Source organism: Perca flavescens, chromosome 22 (genome assembly GCF_004354835.1).
Source record: "Perca flavescens isolate YP-PL-M2 chromosome 22, PFLA_1.0, whole genome shotgun sequence".
Lineage (NCBI taxonomy): Eukaryota > Metazoa > Chordata > Actinopteri > Perciformes > Percidae > Perca > Perca flavescens.
In genome coordinates this window covers 9396301-9409414 of record NC_041352.1, presented here as the reverse complement: position 1 = coordinate 9409414, position 13114 = coordinate 9396301, and the positions used below count along the sequence as shown (strand labels likewise).

The 13114-nt window shown below is 41.3% G+C and overlaps 1 protein-coding gene across 1 annotated transcript in view; it reads left to right on the top strand.

Annotated features, from left to right (window-relative positions):
• mmp16a (matrix metallopeptidase 16a (membrane-inserted)) overlaps window positions 1-13114 on the top strand; it is an 88223-nt gene that overhangs the window by 17790 nt on the left and 57319 nt on the right. Inside the window, exons 2-3 of the mRNA XM_028569781.1 lie at window positions 2391-2539; window positions 3925-4047. Coding sequence (XP_028425582.1) covers window positions 2391-2539; window positions 3925-4047 — 272 coding nt within the window. The remainder of the gene's footprint in view (window positions 1-2390; window positions 2540-3924; window positions 4048-13114) is intronic.

The window sequence follows — 13114 nt, the reverse complement described above, 5'->3', positions numbered from 1 at the left end:
TGACTATTATCGCCACTGTTCATCATATCCCCAACCGGCCCGTCAGACACCGCCTACCAAGAGCCTGGGTCTGTCCGAGGTTTCTTCCCAAGAGGGAGTTTTTCCTCGCCACTGTCGCACTGCTTGCTCTTGAGGGAATTACTGGAATTGTTGGAATTGTTGGGGCTTTGTAAATTATAGTGTGGTCTAGACCTACTCTATCTGTAAAGTGTCTCGAGATAACTCTTGTTATGATTTGATACTATAAATAAAATTGAATTGGAATTGAATTGAGTAGTATAAGATTCAATATGGTGTAGTATCAAGATATCAGTTCATAATTCACTCATAGTTTCCTTGGAAAAATGTTTTAATTGGTATTAAATAAATGTATTCATTCATAATTATTTTCCACTTGAAAGGTCTCTATTTTGCGTTGTATGCTTGCCTTAAATTACAAATGTTCGGCTGTGTGTGCAGGTCACTGAAAGACTCTAGGTTACAGTTGCACTTAATTGGACTTAATTCATTGAAAGTTGAACACTGTCTGTTTCTCCAAAATTAGTACATTGTATGTGGTCCTTTCCAGAACCCTTTGAATGAGATTAAAGTCACACGTTGGAGTTCTTTCGGGGATATTATAGCAAACCATGGGACCTATAACATGAGGCGTCTTACATATCCTCTTTTCCAGATCTTTAAAGAAGTGTTAGAGTTAAGTCTGTGAATTTACTGAGACTATTTAAGTTTTCTAGCGCAATTAAATGAACCGCAAACCCGGCCATGTAATAGTCTGGCACATAACCCCCCGCAAAAGAATTTTTTTTTATCTTGATGAGCAGAGCCAGGTTCTCCATTCCCATGTTAGCTGAGTCTCTAAGCTCAATTGAACTTTTTAGCAACTACAACCAAAAATCAGATCATCAGATTGCCATCTTTTACATTTGTAACAGGTGGTTTTTTTTTTTTTTTGTCCCAGTTTGTATACACTTTATCAATATCTACAAACATCCAGTCCAATAAGTTTCTTAAGAGCTCGTTGTTGCTGCATGGAGCCTGAGACGAGGCTCGCTCGCTGTCACAGAAGCTGGAGACTCCCATTTGTTCCATTGTTGAATAATGGTTTGCCTTTTATTGCATTCTCCTCGCCCGCTCTCACACCACGCTTCCCTCCCTGTCCCTCCCTGTCCCTGCGAATTTCATTCTCAGTGTGTACGCTATCCTGAGCAGCAGGCCTCCGGGATGACTGAAGCAGCTCCACAACGTGTACGAGATTAGGGCTCAGGTTTCATAGCACAGGGTTGCCGAGTGAAGAATAAAAAGCTTTGAGGCAAATACGCAGCCCGACAGTTCATTGCGTCTTTGAGATTTCTTGGCCAGTGTTTTTGTGTCGTTTCTCAACACTTCAAACAATACCGTTCTATTTTTTTTTTTTTTTTATTGGTTGTATTTTCTTTTTATTGCTTGCTTGGCTTTGTGTTGCTAAATGTAGCAGTTGGCAAATCTGTTTACCATTTTTATGAAGAAGACTGAGAGAATACAGAGAGGCTGGGACTATCCAAATCCCTAAAGCCTCTTTTGTGGGAAAGCCCAGCCGATCCCCCATCTTCTCCCTGGTCCAAAGATCTGAGCTGGGATTCCCTCTGGCGGGATTTTACAGCGACACCGAAAGCTCTATTACACCAAAGCCTTTTTCCTGACAAGTCAAATGACATGATAACAGATTACATTCTGCGCTATAAACTCGATTTAACCCTATCTTCTCATTCCCCTTTTCCCCTACCAAAACGTCTTGGGGGACTGCCTTTTAGATTGGTTATTTGCTGATCTTTTTCTTACTTTTGTATCTGTAGCTGTCATGTTGTTCCATCCAAGTTGTATCTTATAGACCATTAAAATGGTTTTAATAGACTTGACTCACTAACTCATTAACTATTACCCTCTCACCTGGAAACCCTTTACTGTATGTAAAGTAGAGCTGGGCGATATGGAGAAAATCAAATATCAACATATGTTTGACCAAATACCTCAATACTGATATTTCAGCGATATTGTAGGTGCTTTCACAAATGATATTTTTGATAAAGAATCATCAGTAATGTGGATATAATGACTAAGTGGGTAAAGGCAAATAATAGAACAGTTACAACAGTCTGGTAAATTCAGAAAATGACATCACTGTACTGTAATCCAGCCTATTAAGACCAGGAAAACACTTGTGTGTCATATTGCAATATCCAAAATTGAAGTTGATATGCAGCCTCATATATCGATATGGATACATTGCCCAGCCCTAATGTAAAGTAATAATGTCTCACCTTCCCCCTCTCTCTCTCTCTCTCTCTCTCTCTCTCTCTCTCTCTCTCTCTCTCTCTCTCTCTCTCTCTCTCTCTGCATGTTCTTGTCCACAGGCATGGCTCCAGAGGTATGGCTACCTTCCTCCTGCAGACCCCAGAATGTCGGTGCTGCGTTCTGCTCGAGTCATGCAGTCCGCTATCGCTGCCATGCAGCGCCGCTATGGCCTCAATGTTACAGGGTCTCTGGACAGCAGCACTATAGGGTGAGTCCCACTTTTAATACCTTTGTAAAGATGCCACAATATGGGACTTTTGAGTTCTGAGCTTTGTTCACGATGGGTTTCTTCAAGACAGCCAGGAATCATGCAGAACTCTAACAAGGACCGGTAAAAGAGTGTTAAGACTCACAAAATAGTGTAGACGTCTTCAAAATGGGGGGAAATGGCTCATTCATCCCCTGTTTTGCATTCTGAAGGCAACCAGAGTTGTTTTGACAGACACCAAATTACCCTAACATGGATTAAGTGGGGCATTTTCATTATGATCAAAGGGGCCTTTTACAGAGAGTACCCCTCTGTTGTCGGATCAAAGGCTGCAAAATGCCAAAGTATTAATACTCAGTGGAAGAGATGGAAGAACGGGGACAGTCCTCGTACAGTCCGTCAAACCTGAACGCAGACAAGCAGCAGACAAGGAGAACGTTTAGTATTTAGAGGAAGAACTCACTTTTTTGTAACTACAACGACACAAAGAGTCTTTCTGATGTCGCCTGTTGTGCACACATGGATGTAATGGAGGGTAAACCCACCTGAGGCTTGCACACTGTAAAATGTATTCTCAAAATATACTTTGCATTAAGAATCAATGTGATATTAGAAATAAAACCCATTAGATAATATACAGTATATGTAGTTACAGTTATATATTTGTTTTAAAACCAACTGGAGCTCAGATTATAGTTTTAACCCCGGGGCCTTAACCAGACATCCTTTTACCTGCAAATCACTAAAACCAGTGTTCACTGACATTTGTCCCCCCCAACACTGAAATGCCAGCCGTGCTGCAAATAGCAATGAGCTCAAATTGGCCACTGAACTGTAACGTGGCAATGTGGTGGCGAGCGGCGTGAATGCAGACAAACAGCTGTTCAACCAGTGGGCTGAAACGAAGTGAAATGTGATAAGCTAACTGTGTTTCTCTCTCCTCCTCTGCTTCTCTTTCTTGATGTAGCGATAACACGATAAGGTGAGGCATCTTTGTGTGTCACTCCTGAGTGAATATGTGTTCTTGTACGGTTTGGAAATAACGAGAAATTGCATGTGTTCTGTGTTCAGATTTTGAATTAAATGACGTGCATTCATGCATTATCATGTATGTGTTTTTGTATGAATCTCATCCGTCGCCTGCCAGCACTTTGTCCTTTTAGAATTGCTTCTATATACAGATGCACAGGGGGCTTGATTTGAATCATGGCACACTCCTCAGTAAAGTCTGCCCCTGTTCATAAATGTAAAGAGCTACGTTGGATGAGAATTGGTTTCTAGTCATCATGTCGTCACTGTACATCACTTTATGAAAACTATTCACCCATAGCATAACGATCAATGTATCTTCAGAGTAGATTGGTGTCCTCTCATTTTTCCTGTAGGTGGATGAGGAAGCCCAGATGTGGCGTGCCTGACCAGATAGGAGGTGCATCCAGATTCAGTGTCAGGAAACGGCGGTACGCCCTTACAGGACAGAAGTGGCAACATAAACATATCACATACAGGTGGGTGGTTTTAAACACATAAAGATTATGCTGGTCAAGTTTGTTAGCTTAGTATAGAGGCGGTCTCAGTACAGCATTTTATAGAAATCCAATTTCCCTCCAATCACCAAATCCACCCAGACATGCACAGACAATGCCAGCACACACACACACACACACACACACACACACACACACACACACACACACACACACACACACACAGAGACTACCCATCAACAGGACTTTTGTCACGTTGTGATACATCCGGTCAACAAGATTAACCCAGTCTTTGCCCACAACCTCAAAGAAATAACTAACATCGTCACACACACACAAACACAGGCATTAGCACACAAACAGGGTTTCAGGACTTAACCAGTGTCATTGACCTTTTCATTAAGATACATAGTCGTTTTGAGAGAGACAGAAAAAGAAAGTGGCTGCTATCATTGTGTCCATGCAGTTCTGGCTCGTTTTTATCCTCTGCATCTGCCTTTAAAAAAACGGTATAGATTCCTGTCTGTAAACCTTTTGTGCTTCAACATTTCCCCATTCCCTCTCGTGGAGCAAAGGAGAAACTAATGGAAACTATATGTTGACTTAAATCATGGACAGAAAGCTACACAACCAAAGATTAAACTAAAGTTCCAACATTGCTTTAAGCCAAACTAAAACAGCACAGACCATGTTCTTCAAAGCTCAGACAGTAGAAGAACCAACTTTATCCTCTAAACATGTAGCACAAATGGGAAAAGAGTGTACATGCAAGAGCCATACATGCACCAGAGATCTCATCCCCAATTTCATAATTCACAAGCACATTTTCTGGCATTTAGCTACATGAGTAATAATAATGTATAGGACGTGTTATATAACATTCCCCTGTTGATTTGGTGAGGTCACTAGCCCAGATTCGGTTATATTTCTACATACTATACCGTCGCTTGCCCCCAGTTCCATGTTTCATGGGATAATCCTTAAGAAGTGGGCTTGTTTTTTTATTTTTGCTCTGCCCTGAGGATAAATGTATAAGCAGTATTACATGCTGAATATAATCTAGCGACCTACAGCTGAAGTAAGAAGGACTGGATATCACCGATGGCAGAACTATCCAGATTTGTGTGTGTGTGTATGTGTGTATGTGTATGTGTATGTGTGTGTGTGTGTGTGTGTGTGTGTGTGTGTGTGTGTGTGTGTTACATAGATGTGTGCCTGGCCCCCAGTCAGTAGTCAGATGTGCCTGCAGCTGCTCCTTAAATTGGTGCACTGGAGTTAGTTAGAGAATGTAGCACATTTTATATTGTCTGAAAACTGGTAACCCTTAACGATTCTATGTGTCGCATTTCCATATTAATCTTTACCATTTTGAGATATTAGTATCAAAATTAGGGATGTTCCGATCAGCTTTTTTGACCCCCAATCCGATTTTTTAAATATTAAATATCTGCTGATACCGAGTCCCGATGCGATACTTGTATTTGCTCAGATAATGGAGCTGCACACCGTTTTTTTTTTCTTTGTCTTAAGCTTAATGCATTTAACTTAGTGCAGCGAGTGAGTCTTTTCTCTCAACACCAAAACAGTTCTCTTTAGGATCCCAGCAAACCCCCTACCAAAAAATTCATTCTTCTTGTGTTGTTTACCGTTGTCGGCTCCAGGGAATAACAGCCTGTAAGTGTGGTTTCCAGGGGTCCGTTCCAGGAAGAAGGTTTAACAAACTCTAAGTCTAACCCTGATGTCGGAGTTGATTTACCCTGAGATGGGAAACTCAGAGTTTTCGGTTCCAGAACAGCTGATTTGAGTTGGTTCAATCAACTCGGAGTAGGTTCACTCAGGGTTACGAGCGTGCGCAACCACTATAAAAAGGCAGCATGAATGGAGCCATGATTCTACGATTCACCATGGTAACAACCACAAACAAACGGGTCGGCGGAAATACTCATGCGCACAAACAGCGAGTTTGAACATGCATTTCGTTAAAAAAGCAAGACAGCGGCTGCTGCTGCAAAAGAGGGAGAATTGGTGTGGGGGAAAATTGCTGCTGGAGTCAATGCATACGCATTAACAGTATATATTTAGTCACAGTTAACTTATAATATTACTGGTGAAAACTGGAATTGTATTACACCTATAATTTCATTTAGGTGCAATCCTGCGGGCAAAAAAGTAAACTATACTAATCCCATTCTGAGGCTGCAGCACCATGATCATTAACAGAACTATAATGTATAATCATATATTTCTTTTTAATGGCTCTCACTGGTTTGTGTCCAGGGAACACTACAAAAACGTTTAAAAAACGTTTCAGAGTGAGTCACACTCTCACTTTTCTGACGGCTCTGCATACAGTGGCTTTACTATTACAGTGTGATCCGCTATACTGTTATAAAGAAAACTGCCGTTTGCAAAAAAACGTAATGCGACACACAGAATCTTCTGGGATTTTAAAGCCTGTCCACGATGGTGGATGTTAGTGATATGAGGACAGATAAGGTATCTACATATCTAATGGACTGTGATTTAAAATACCTCTCAAATCGGTTATGTGGAAATAAAAATACATCTATAGTCGGGACTCAATATCATCTCCCGACGTGAACTCTCTGTGAATTAATACAGCTTTTTCATCAACGGGATCGTCAACAAAAGGACATGACCCGTTTGAGAAAAAAAGTTTTATAATCATCAAACATAAACAATACGTTTTTTATTCATGCTGATAACAAACTGCATTAAAATGTGCCTGATACAGACTGAATGAATGAGGAAATGAGTTTCTGTACTCAAGGTTTTTTTCTCGGTTTCTCTCAGACTCCTCCCTCTCAGAGGTTTCTGAGAGGGAAAACCTGCTCCCGACCAGGTTAGGTTCACAGGCTCAGTTACTGTAGTAACTGACTCTGAGGTTAAGTTACCTCTCTTTCTGAAACGGAAAACCCAGAGTTTCCCTCATCTTAGGGTTAACAAATTCAGAGTTTTTACTAAACCTGCTTTCTGGAACGGGCCTCTGGTGGAATCACGGAAGAAGGATGGAGAATTGGAGTAAACCGCTTCTGTAAAAAATGGGTGACTAAGAAAGACAAACTTTTTTACTTGTTGCCAAGGGCTGGCAAGCTACGAGACACTATATGGACAGACACTGGTGGAGTGGCCACGCACCATGTTGGTTTGAAAGTGCCGGCATCCAGGCGGAGATTAAAGGAGGCGACCGGTTCAAGCTAATGTAGGCTACATGATCAGAGTAAGGTAAACTGGGTAAATGCTGATCCCTGAACGGTTAAAAAATGCCTAAATCCGATCCGATACTATGATCGGGATCAGGACATCCTTAATCAAAATAATGTTGCACTAACCTAGAGAAGTAGCTGAGATGTGTGAATGGTGACATTGCTTCAACAAACAGAGCAAGAAACAGTCAGACAATAGACAGACAGGTTTCTAAATGCAAACACCACCTTGAGTCGCTCTGCATCAACTTGCACAGTTGCACGGAGTTAGGGCTTCTACGTTAGCACTTGTTTAGCTAACTGCTTATAAAAGTAATTTGTTGTGGTGTCCAATAGATGCGACCACAATAAATAAGGTGGAACTACTTTTAATTATTTGTTTTCTTCTTTTTCAGTAATAATTTGCGTTTTAACAAAAAGACCAATAATTCTTACATTTTCAGCCCACCATATGAAATATAATGACTGCATCGTTCCACTTTTTTCTGTGACCTTTAAGTTAAAGTTGAAGTAAGAGGAAACACAATGCTTCCATATGTGTCACATTTTCATAATTGAATCTGTCATATTTCTCCTGATGGCTAGGTTGGATAAGGTGCAACTGTCAAACTGCAGTGCTGTTTGAATCCAGCTTGAGGTCTTTGATTAAAGTCACTCTTTCTTCCCTGAAAACCTTCTTCATCCTTCAAACTGTAAGCTGAACGGTCCAGAAATAGTCGTCAAAAAACCAACTCTGGCATTTGGAAAGTATAACAAATGCATGGCAATGCCTCCCAACTGGGGCGGCCCAGTTGGGAGGCACTAATTAGCTTTGGCATCCCTACAGTTCTCCCTGCATGCAGGTACTGTTGTGGCACATGGAATCATTATTACCTCACAACATGGAGTTTGATATTTTATATGGCCTCGTCGTTGGGATTCTTTCATTTGTCATTTTGCAGCTTCTGCCTGCATGTGTTCTCTCTTGCTCTTAAGTAGGACCCGCATACAATGAGATGGGTATTCCAATCAAGTTAAACTATCTTTGTATTTCTCAAGAGGCCACAGTTACTGCTAAGGCCTTTCATTGTAACCCCAGACAGAGCCAAAGAAAAGGACATGTATTCATGAAGAACCCTTGAGGTGCTACAACATTTATTCTCAGGGAAAATGTGCTACTCTCTCTGGGTCAGCTGGTATTGGTTTGTGTTGCCTCCATAAGTGGCCCCAATCAGACGGAGACTGTTAGCTTAGTCAACAGCCAACCATCGCACTAACAACACTTCATTTTCGAGATTGCTTCTGTTATTCAAGAGTACTGGCAACTCTTGAGATGGGAGCATTTATTACTCACGCTTGTTTCAGGACAGTTGAGGACACACACATTTCCAAGCTATTATTCATCACAATTTATATCACTTACAACAAATACGATTACAATCAACAACAAAGCCCATAAAGAAGGATTGTTGTTGCATTCAGCTCATGGCTCTTTTAGCGTCTTTCTGCTCATTGTTTTGGTTTAACGGCCCTTTCAGTAAGAAAGCGCTTGACTACCTGACCCGCACCAAACAGCAGACAGACATAGTTAGTGACTAGTTGGTGAACATAGTGTAACATTTAGCAGTTTAGGAGACAGTTATTTTCCCTCAAGAGTTGGTGGAGACCAAAACTAGAGCTAAAAGAGGAGTGAATAGAGAGATTCCCATTCATCAGGAGGACAGATACACGACTCCAAATGAGCAATTTGCAGATAAATGTTTAGGTCTCTATACATCATGTGAGGTGATCCTCAGCTGACCAAACTACAACAAAGAGCAGTTGGATTCATCCCTCCAGGGGTACATCCCAGGTCCATAAATTGCATTTACTTTCCTTCACTTGCTTCCGTTCCTTGCATCTTAACCCTTGTGTTGACTTCCCCGTCGACCATGCACTTGTTGTCCTCCCAGGAAAATTAAAGTAAAGATGATCACCCAATTCTATTTCGCACCTTCTAACCAACTTCATTCCAATTCATTACCACTAGTTTTATACTTATTTTTTTGAATTTATGGTCAATAAACTCCATTTACTGTAAATACAATTATACCTCATTTCGGGGAGTAAAATAAGCAGAAATTATGAATTATTTTCACTATAGTGAAGATCAGATGAATATATATTGATGGACTATGGTATATGTCAATGTTTAGTCAGGATACTGTTTTCAAACCATTTTATTTTGAGTGGCAGCACATATTTCCAATAAAGAAAGTTTGAAAACAAGTAAAATTTGACCCAAAGACAACACAAGTGTTTAGGCTGATTAATACTTCTGTGTTAGACGGCGTGGGTACGTACGTAGGTACGTGGAGATACTGACACACGTCGCTTGGCAGCGCACAGGGGAGACACTTTGTTTCTCCCACTATGCCTCAAGAGTCAGTACTCGCTCTGAAGCTAATCACTGTTAATCGCTCACTCGCTCTACCACACACTAACGTAGAAGTATTATAATAATAATAATAATAATAATAATAATAATAATAATAATAATAATAATAATAATAATGATGATAATTTTATTTGATAGAGCAACTTTTACAGACAGAGTCACAAAGTGCTTCACACAGGTTCGTAGGGGAAGGAGAGTTTGACAGGTAGAAACCGGAACTGACCCGGGGTGAGTGAGCACACCCGGTATAAACTTCAGGCCACTTACGTAGGCTACAGCGAAAGTTCTGTGTGGAGCCTCTGTAGAACCATAAATCAGCCTTTTAGTCTGTCCCACCGAGGAAGCATGGGAGCGATGAAACAAGGAAATGTGTTTTTAGAGGTATGGGAAGTCCTTTGAATTTGTCGGCTGTATGGGCGGAGTTAGCAACGGCTTTCAAGTGCACGGCTTCCGGGAAGGCTGCTTTCGTTTATCCTCGCTCATAGCTCCTCAGAGATCCCTCCACTATCCTTGCTCCTCGGGCAGCAAGAAGAGCTGTGAGACGAAGGCAGACCAGAACGCTCAAGTGAAGAGCGAGAAAATATTAAATAAGTAGTCTCGCTTTGCCAGACCATCCTCCAAGGCGCTGCGGAAGAAGGTCTGGCTAGTCCACACAGCATTCCAGGCATTAAACCAATCACAATCATCTTGGACGGTGCTAAGCGCCGAACGGAGCCTCGTTGCCTTTGCAAAATAGCCTTGGGAAGAAAATTGTTTTGGTGGAACTTGTGTACATTCAGTTGTTTTAGTCGTGTAACAGAAAACTCAGATTCAACATTTGGTCTAGCTAGCTGTCTGTATTTACCCTGCAGAGACTTGAGGAGCAGTTAACCATAGTGCTCATAAAAAGTAGTTTAAAATTCCAACATAAAGAAAGCGGAAGGAAATGAACATCAGCGAAAAGACGATTTTCTGGCTGCACCGGAGAAATCCCAGAAGTTGAACGTCATGGATATAGACTATTAAATAAGAGACTTGGGATCCAAAACAGCTTACTCCATCATTCCTGCCACCAAAAGCTCTGCTTCCTTTTTCAAAAAATATATTTCTGATGTTTGTTTTTGTAGACTTGTAGACTAGAATTACATAAAATCAATTTGTTCATGATAGGTGTGTGTCTGTGTCTGTGTGTGTCAGTCTGTCAAAACAGAAAATCATTAGCTGAAAGTACAAGTTTTGCCTTGTGAGAAACTTATGAGAGACAGAGCGTAATTAAAGCAAACACATCTTTGCTAAAGTGGTAGTGAGCTGTCAGCAAGTCCGTCTTGAGAGAGCAGATATAGCAGTAGAGAAATAGAAGCAGTTTGTGGTTTGGTTTAAGCAATTAGAACATTTTAAATGAACATTGCAGGTTATTCAGTGCACTCTATTTATATTTTATAACCAGCCTTTATGCTTCCCTTTTCACTGAGTTTGATTCAATAATTAATCTGAGCTTACATACAATATTAATATGCAGTATATAAAAATGTGTCTTGCAGAAGTCTACCCACCATGCAGAAAATGATAAGATGAGCAAAAGTCAGTGACGAAACACGTTCAGATAATATTTATTCCTATTATGGAAAATGACAGCCTGGCAGCCAAACGGAGAGGATGAACTAAAATGAAAAAGGGAACAAAAGAGCGAAGGTGGCAAGGAGTACACTAGGCCTGCACGATATGTGGAAAATCTGCGATGTGCGATAACATAGTTAATTAAAGCTGCGAGCAGCGATGGACGGGCCCTCGCGCCTCTGCGCGCGTCGGGGTTACCGGCGGACGCTGCTCCTTGCGACCGTGTAAAATTTGGCACTCATACGCCGCAAATCGTCACCAATCAAAAGGGAACTCCCCGCCGAGTTCAACGATACCTCATACAAGACTCTACGTCATACGGTTCATTAGCTGTGAAAAGGGGCGTGGCTAAAGCATAGGTGGTGGGTCAAACCATCACCAATTAAAAAGGAAGTCTGTGCTGAGTTCAATGTTATGTCACACAAGAGTCTACATCAAACAGATCATTAGTTATAAAAGGGGTGTGGCTTAAATATAGGGGCGTGGCCAAACCATCACCAATGAAGAAGGAAGTTTCTGCTGAGTTCAATGATACCTCACACAATGGTCTACTTCAAACGGGTCATTAGTTATAAAAGGGGGCGTGGCTAAAGTTTAGGGGACGAGTCAAACCATGACCAATGAAGAATGAAGTCTCTGCTGAGTTCAATGATACCTCACACAAGACTCTACCTTAAATGGTTCAAATGTTATGAAAAGGGGCGTGGCCTGAGTAAGTGGGCATGGCCATATTATAGGGGGCGGCTCAGTATCACATGTAGACCACACATTCTAAGTTTCATGTAAATCGGATGATGTTTGTCATATAAGGCAGATTTCCTGTGGCCAGCGGGGGGCGTATGACCAAAAGTCAATTTTGGCCTGTAGGTGTCCTCAGGCCTGGACCCTTGTCAATCGTGAGAAATTTCTTATTTCTACTATCAATTTTCCTCGTTAAGGTGTTGGGATGGTACAGACCAAGTTTGAAGTCCATCGGATGAAATCTCTAGGAGGAGTTCGTTAAAGTATAGCACCTTGACTTTTAGGACTACTTCCTGTTGCTACTAGGGGGCACTATGACTTTAAGTAAATATCGGCCGTTATTTGTCCTCAGGGTTGGACTCTTATGAATCGTGAAAAGTTTCGAGGTAATCGGACAACGTACACTCGAGTTACACCCACTTCCTGTTTCGGCGGCGAAACGCACAAAATGGCCGCCCCGCCACGGCCACGCCCTATGACGAAAAGTTTTTCTTTTAACAACTTTTCATCTTTAACTTCTTAAGATGGCACAGACTGAGTTTGAAGTTGATCGGATGAAATCTCTAGGAGGAGTTCGTTAAAGTACGACATGTGGAAATGGCCAAAATTGAAAATTTTGAACTTTGAAATCAAAATGGCGGAATTCCTGTTGGGTTTAGGGTATGGCTCTAATAAAGTTTTTTGTACATCTTGACATGTTACATATGTGTACCAAGTTTCGTGAGTCTACGTTAAACGCACTGCAGGGGCTCAATTTTCTTAACTTTCTAGGGGGCGCTAGCGAGCCATTTTTGTGCGCCTATTCCTGAAACCCTTAACATACGTACATTTTCACCAGACTTGATGCGACTGCCAAATTTGGTGAGTTTTTGAATATGTTAAGCCCCTCAAAAAGGCAATTCATTTGACGGGAAAATAATAATAATTCCTTTAGTTTCAATAGGGCCTTCGCCGCTGTCGGCGCTCGGGCCCTAAATATTGCAATGACAAGGGGATTCTTGAAACTTCTTGAGCAGGACGACTTGTGAAAAAGAAAAAAAGAAATTGGCAGAGCGCCGCTTTGCTGCACACTTTATTTACACACTGCACTTATCAACTGAACATCAGC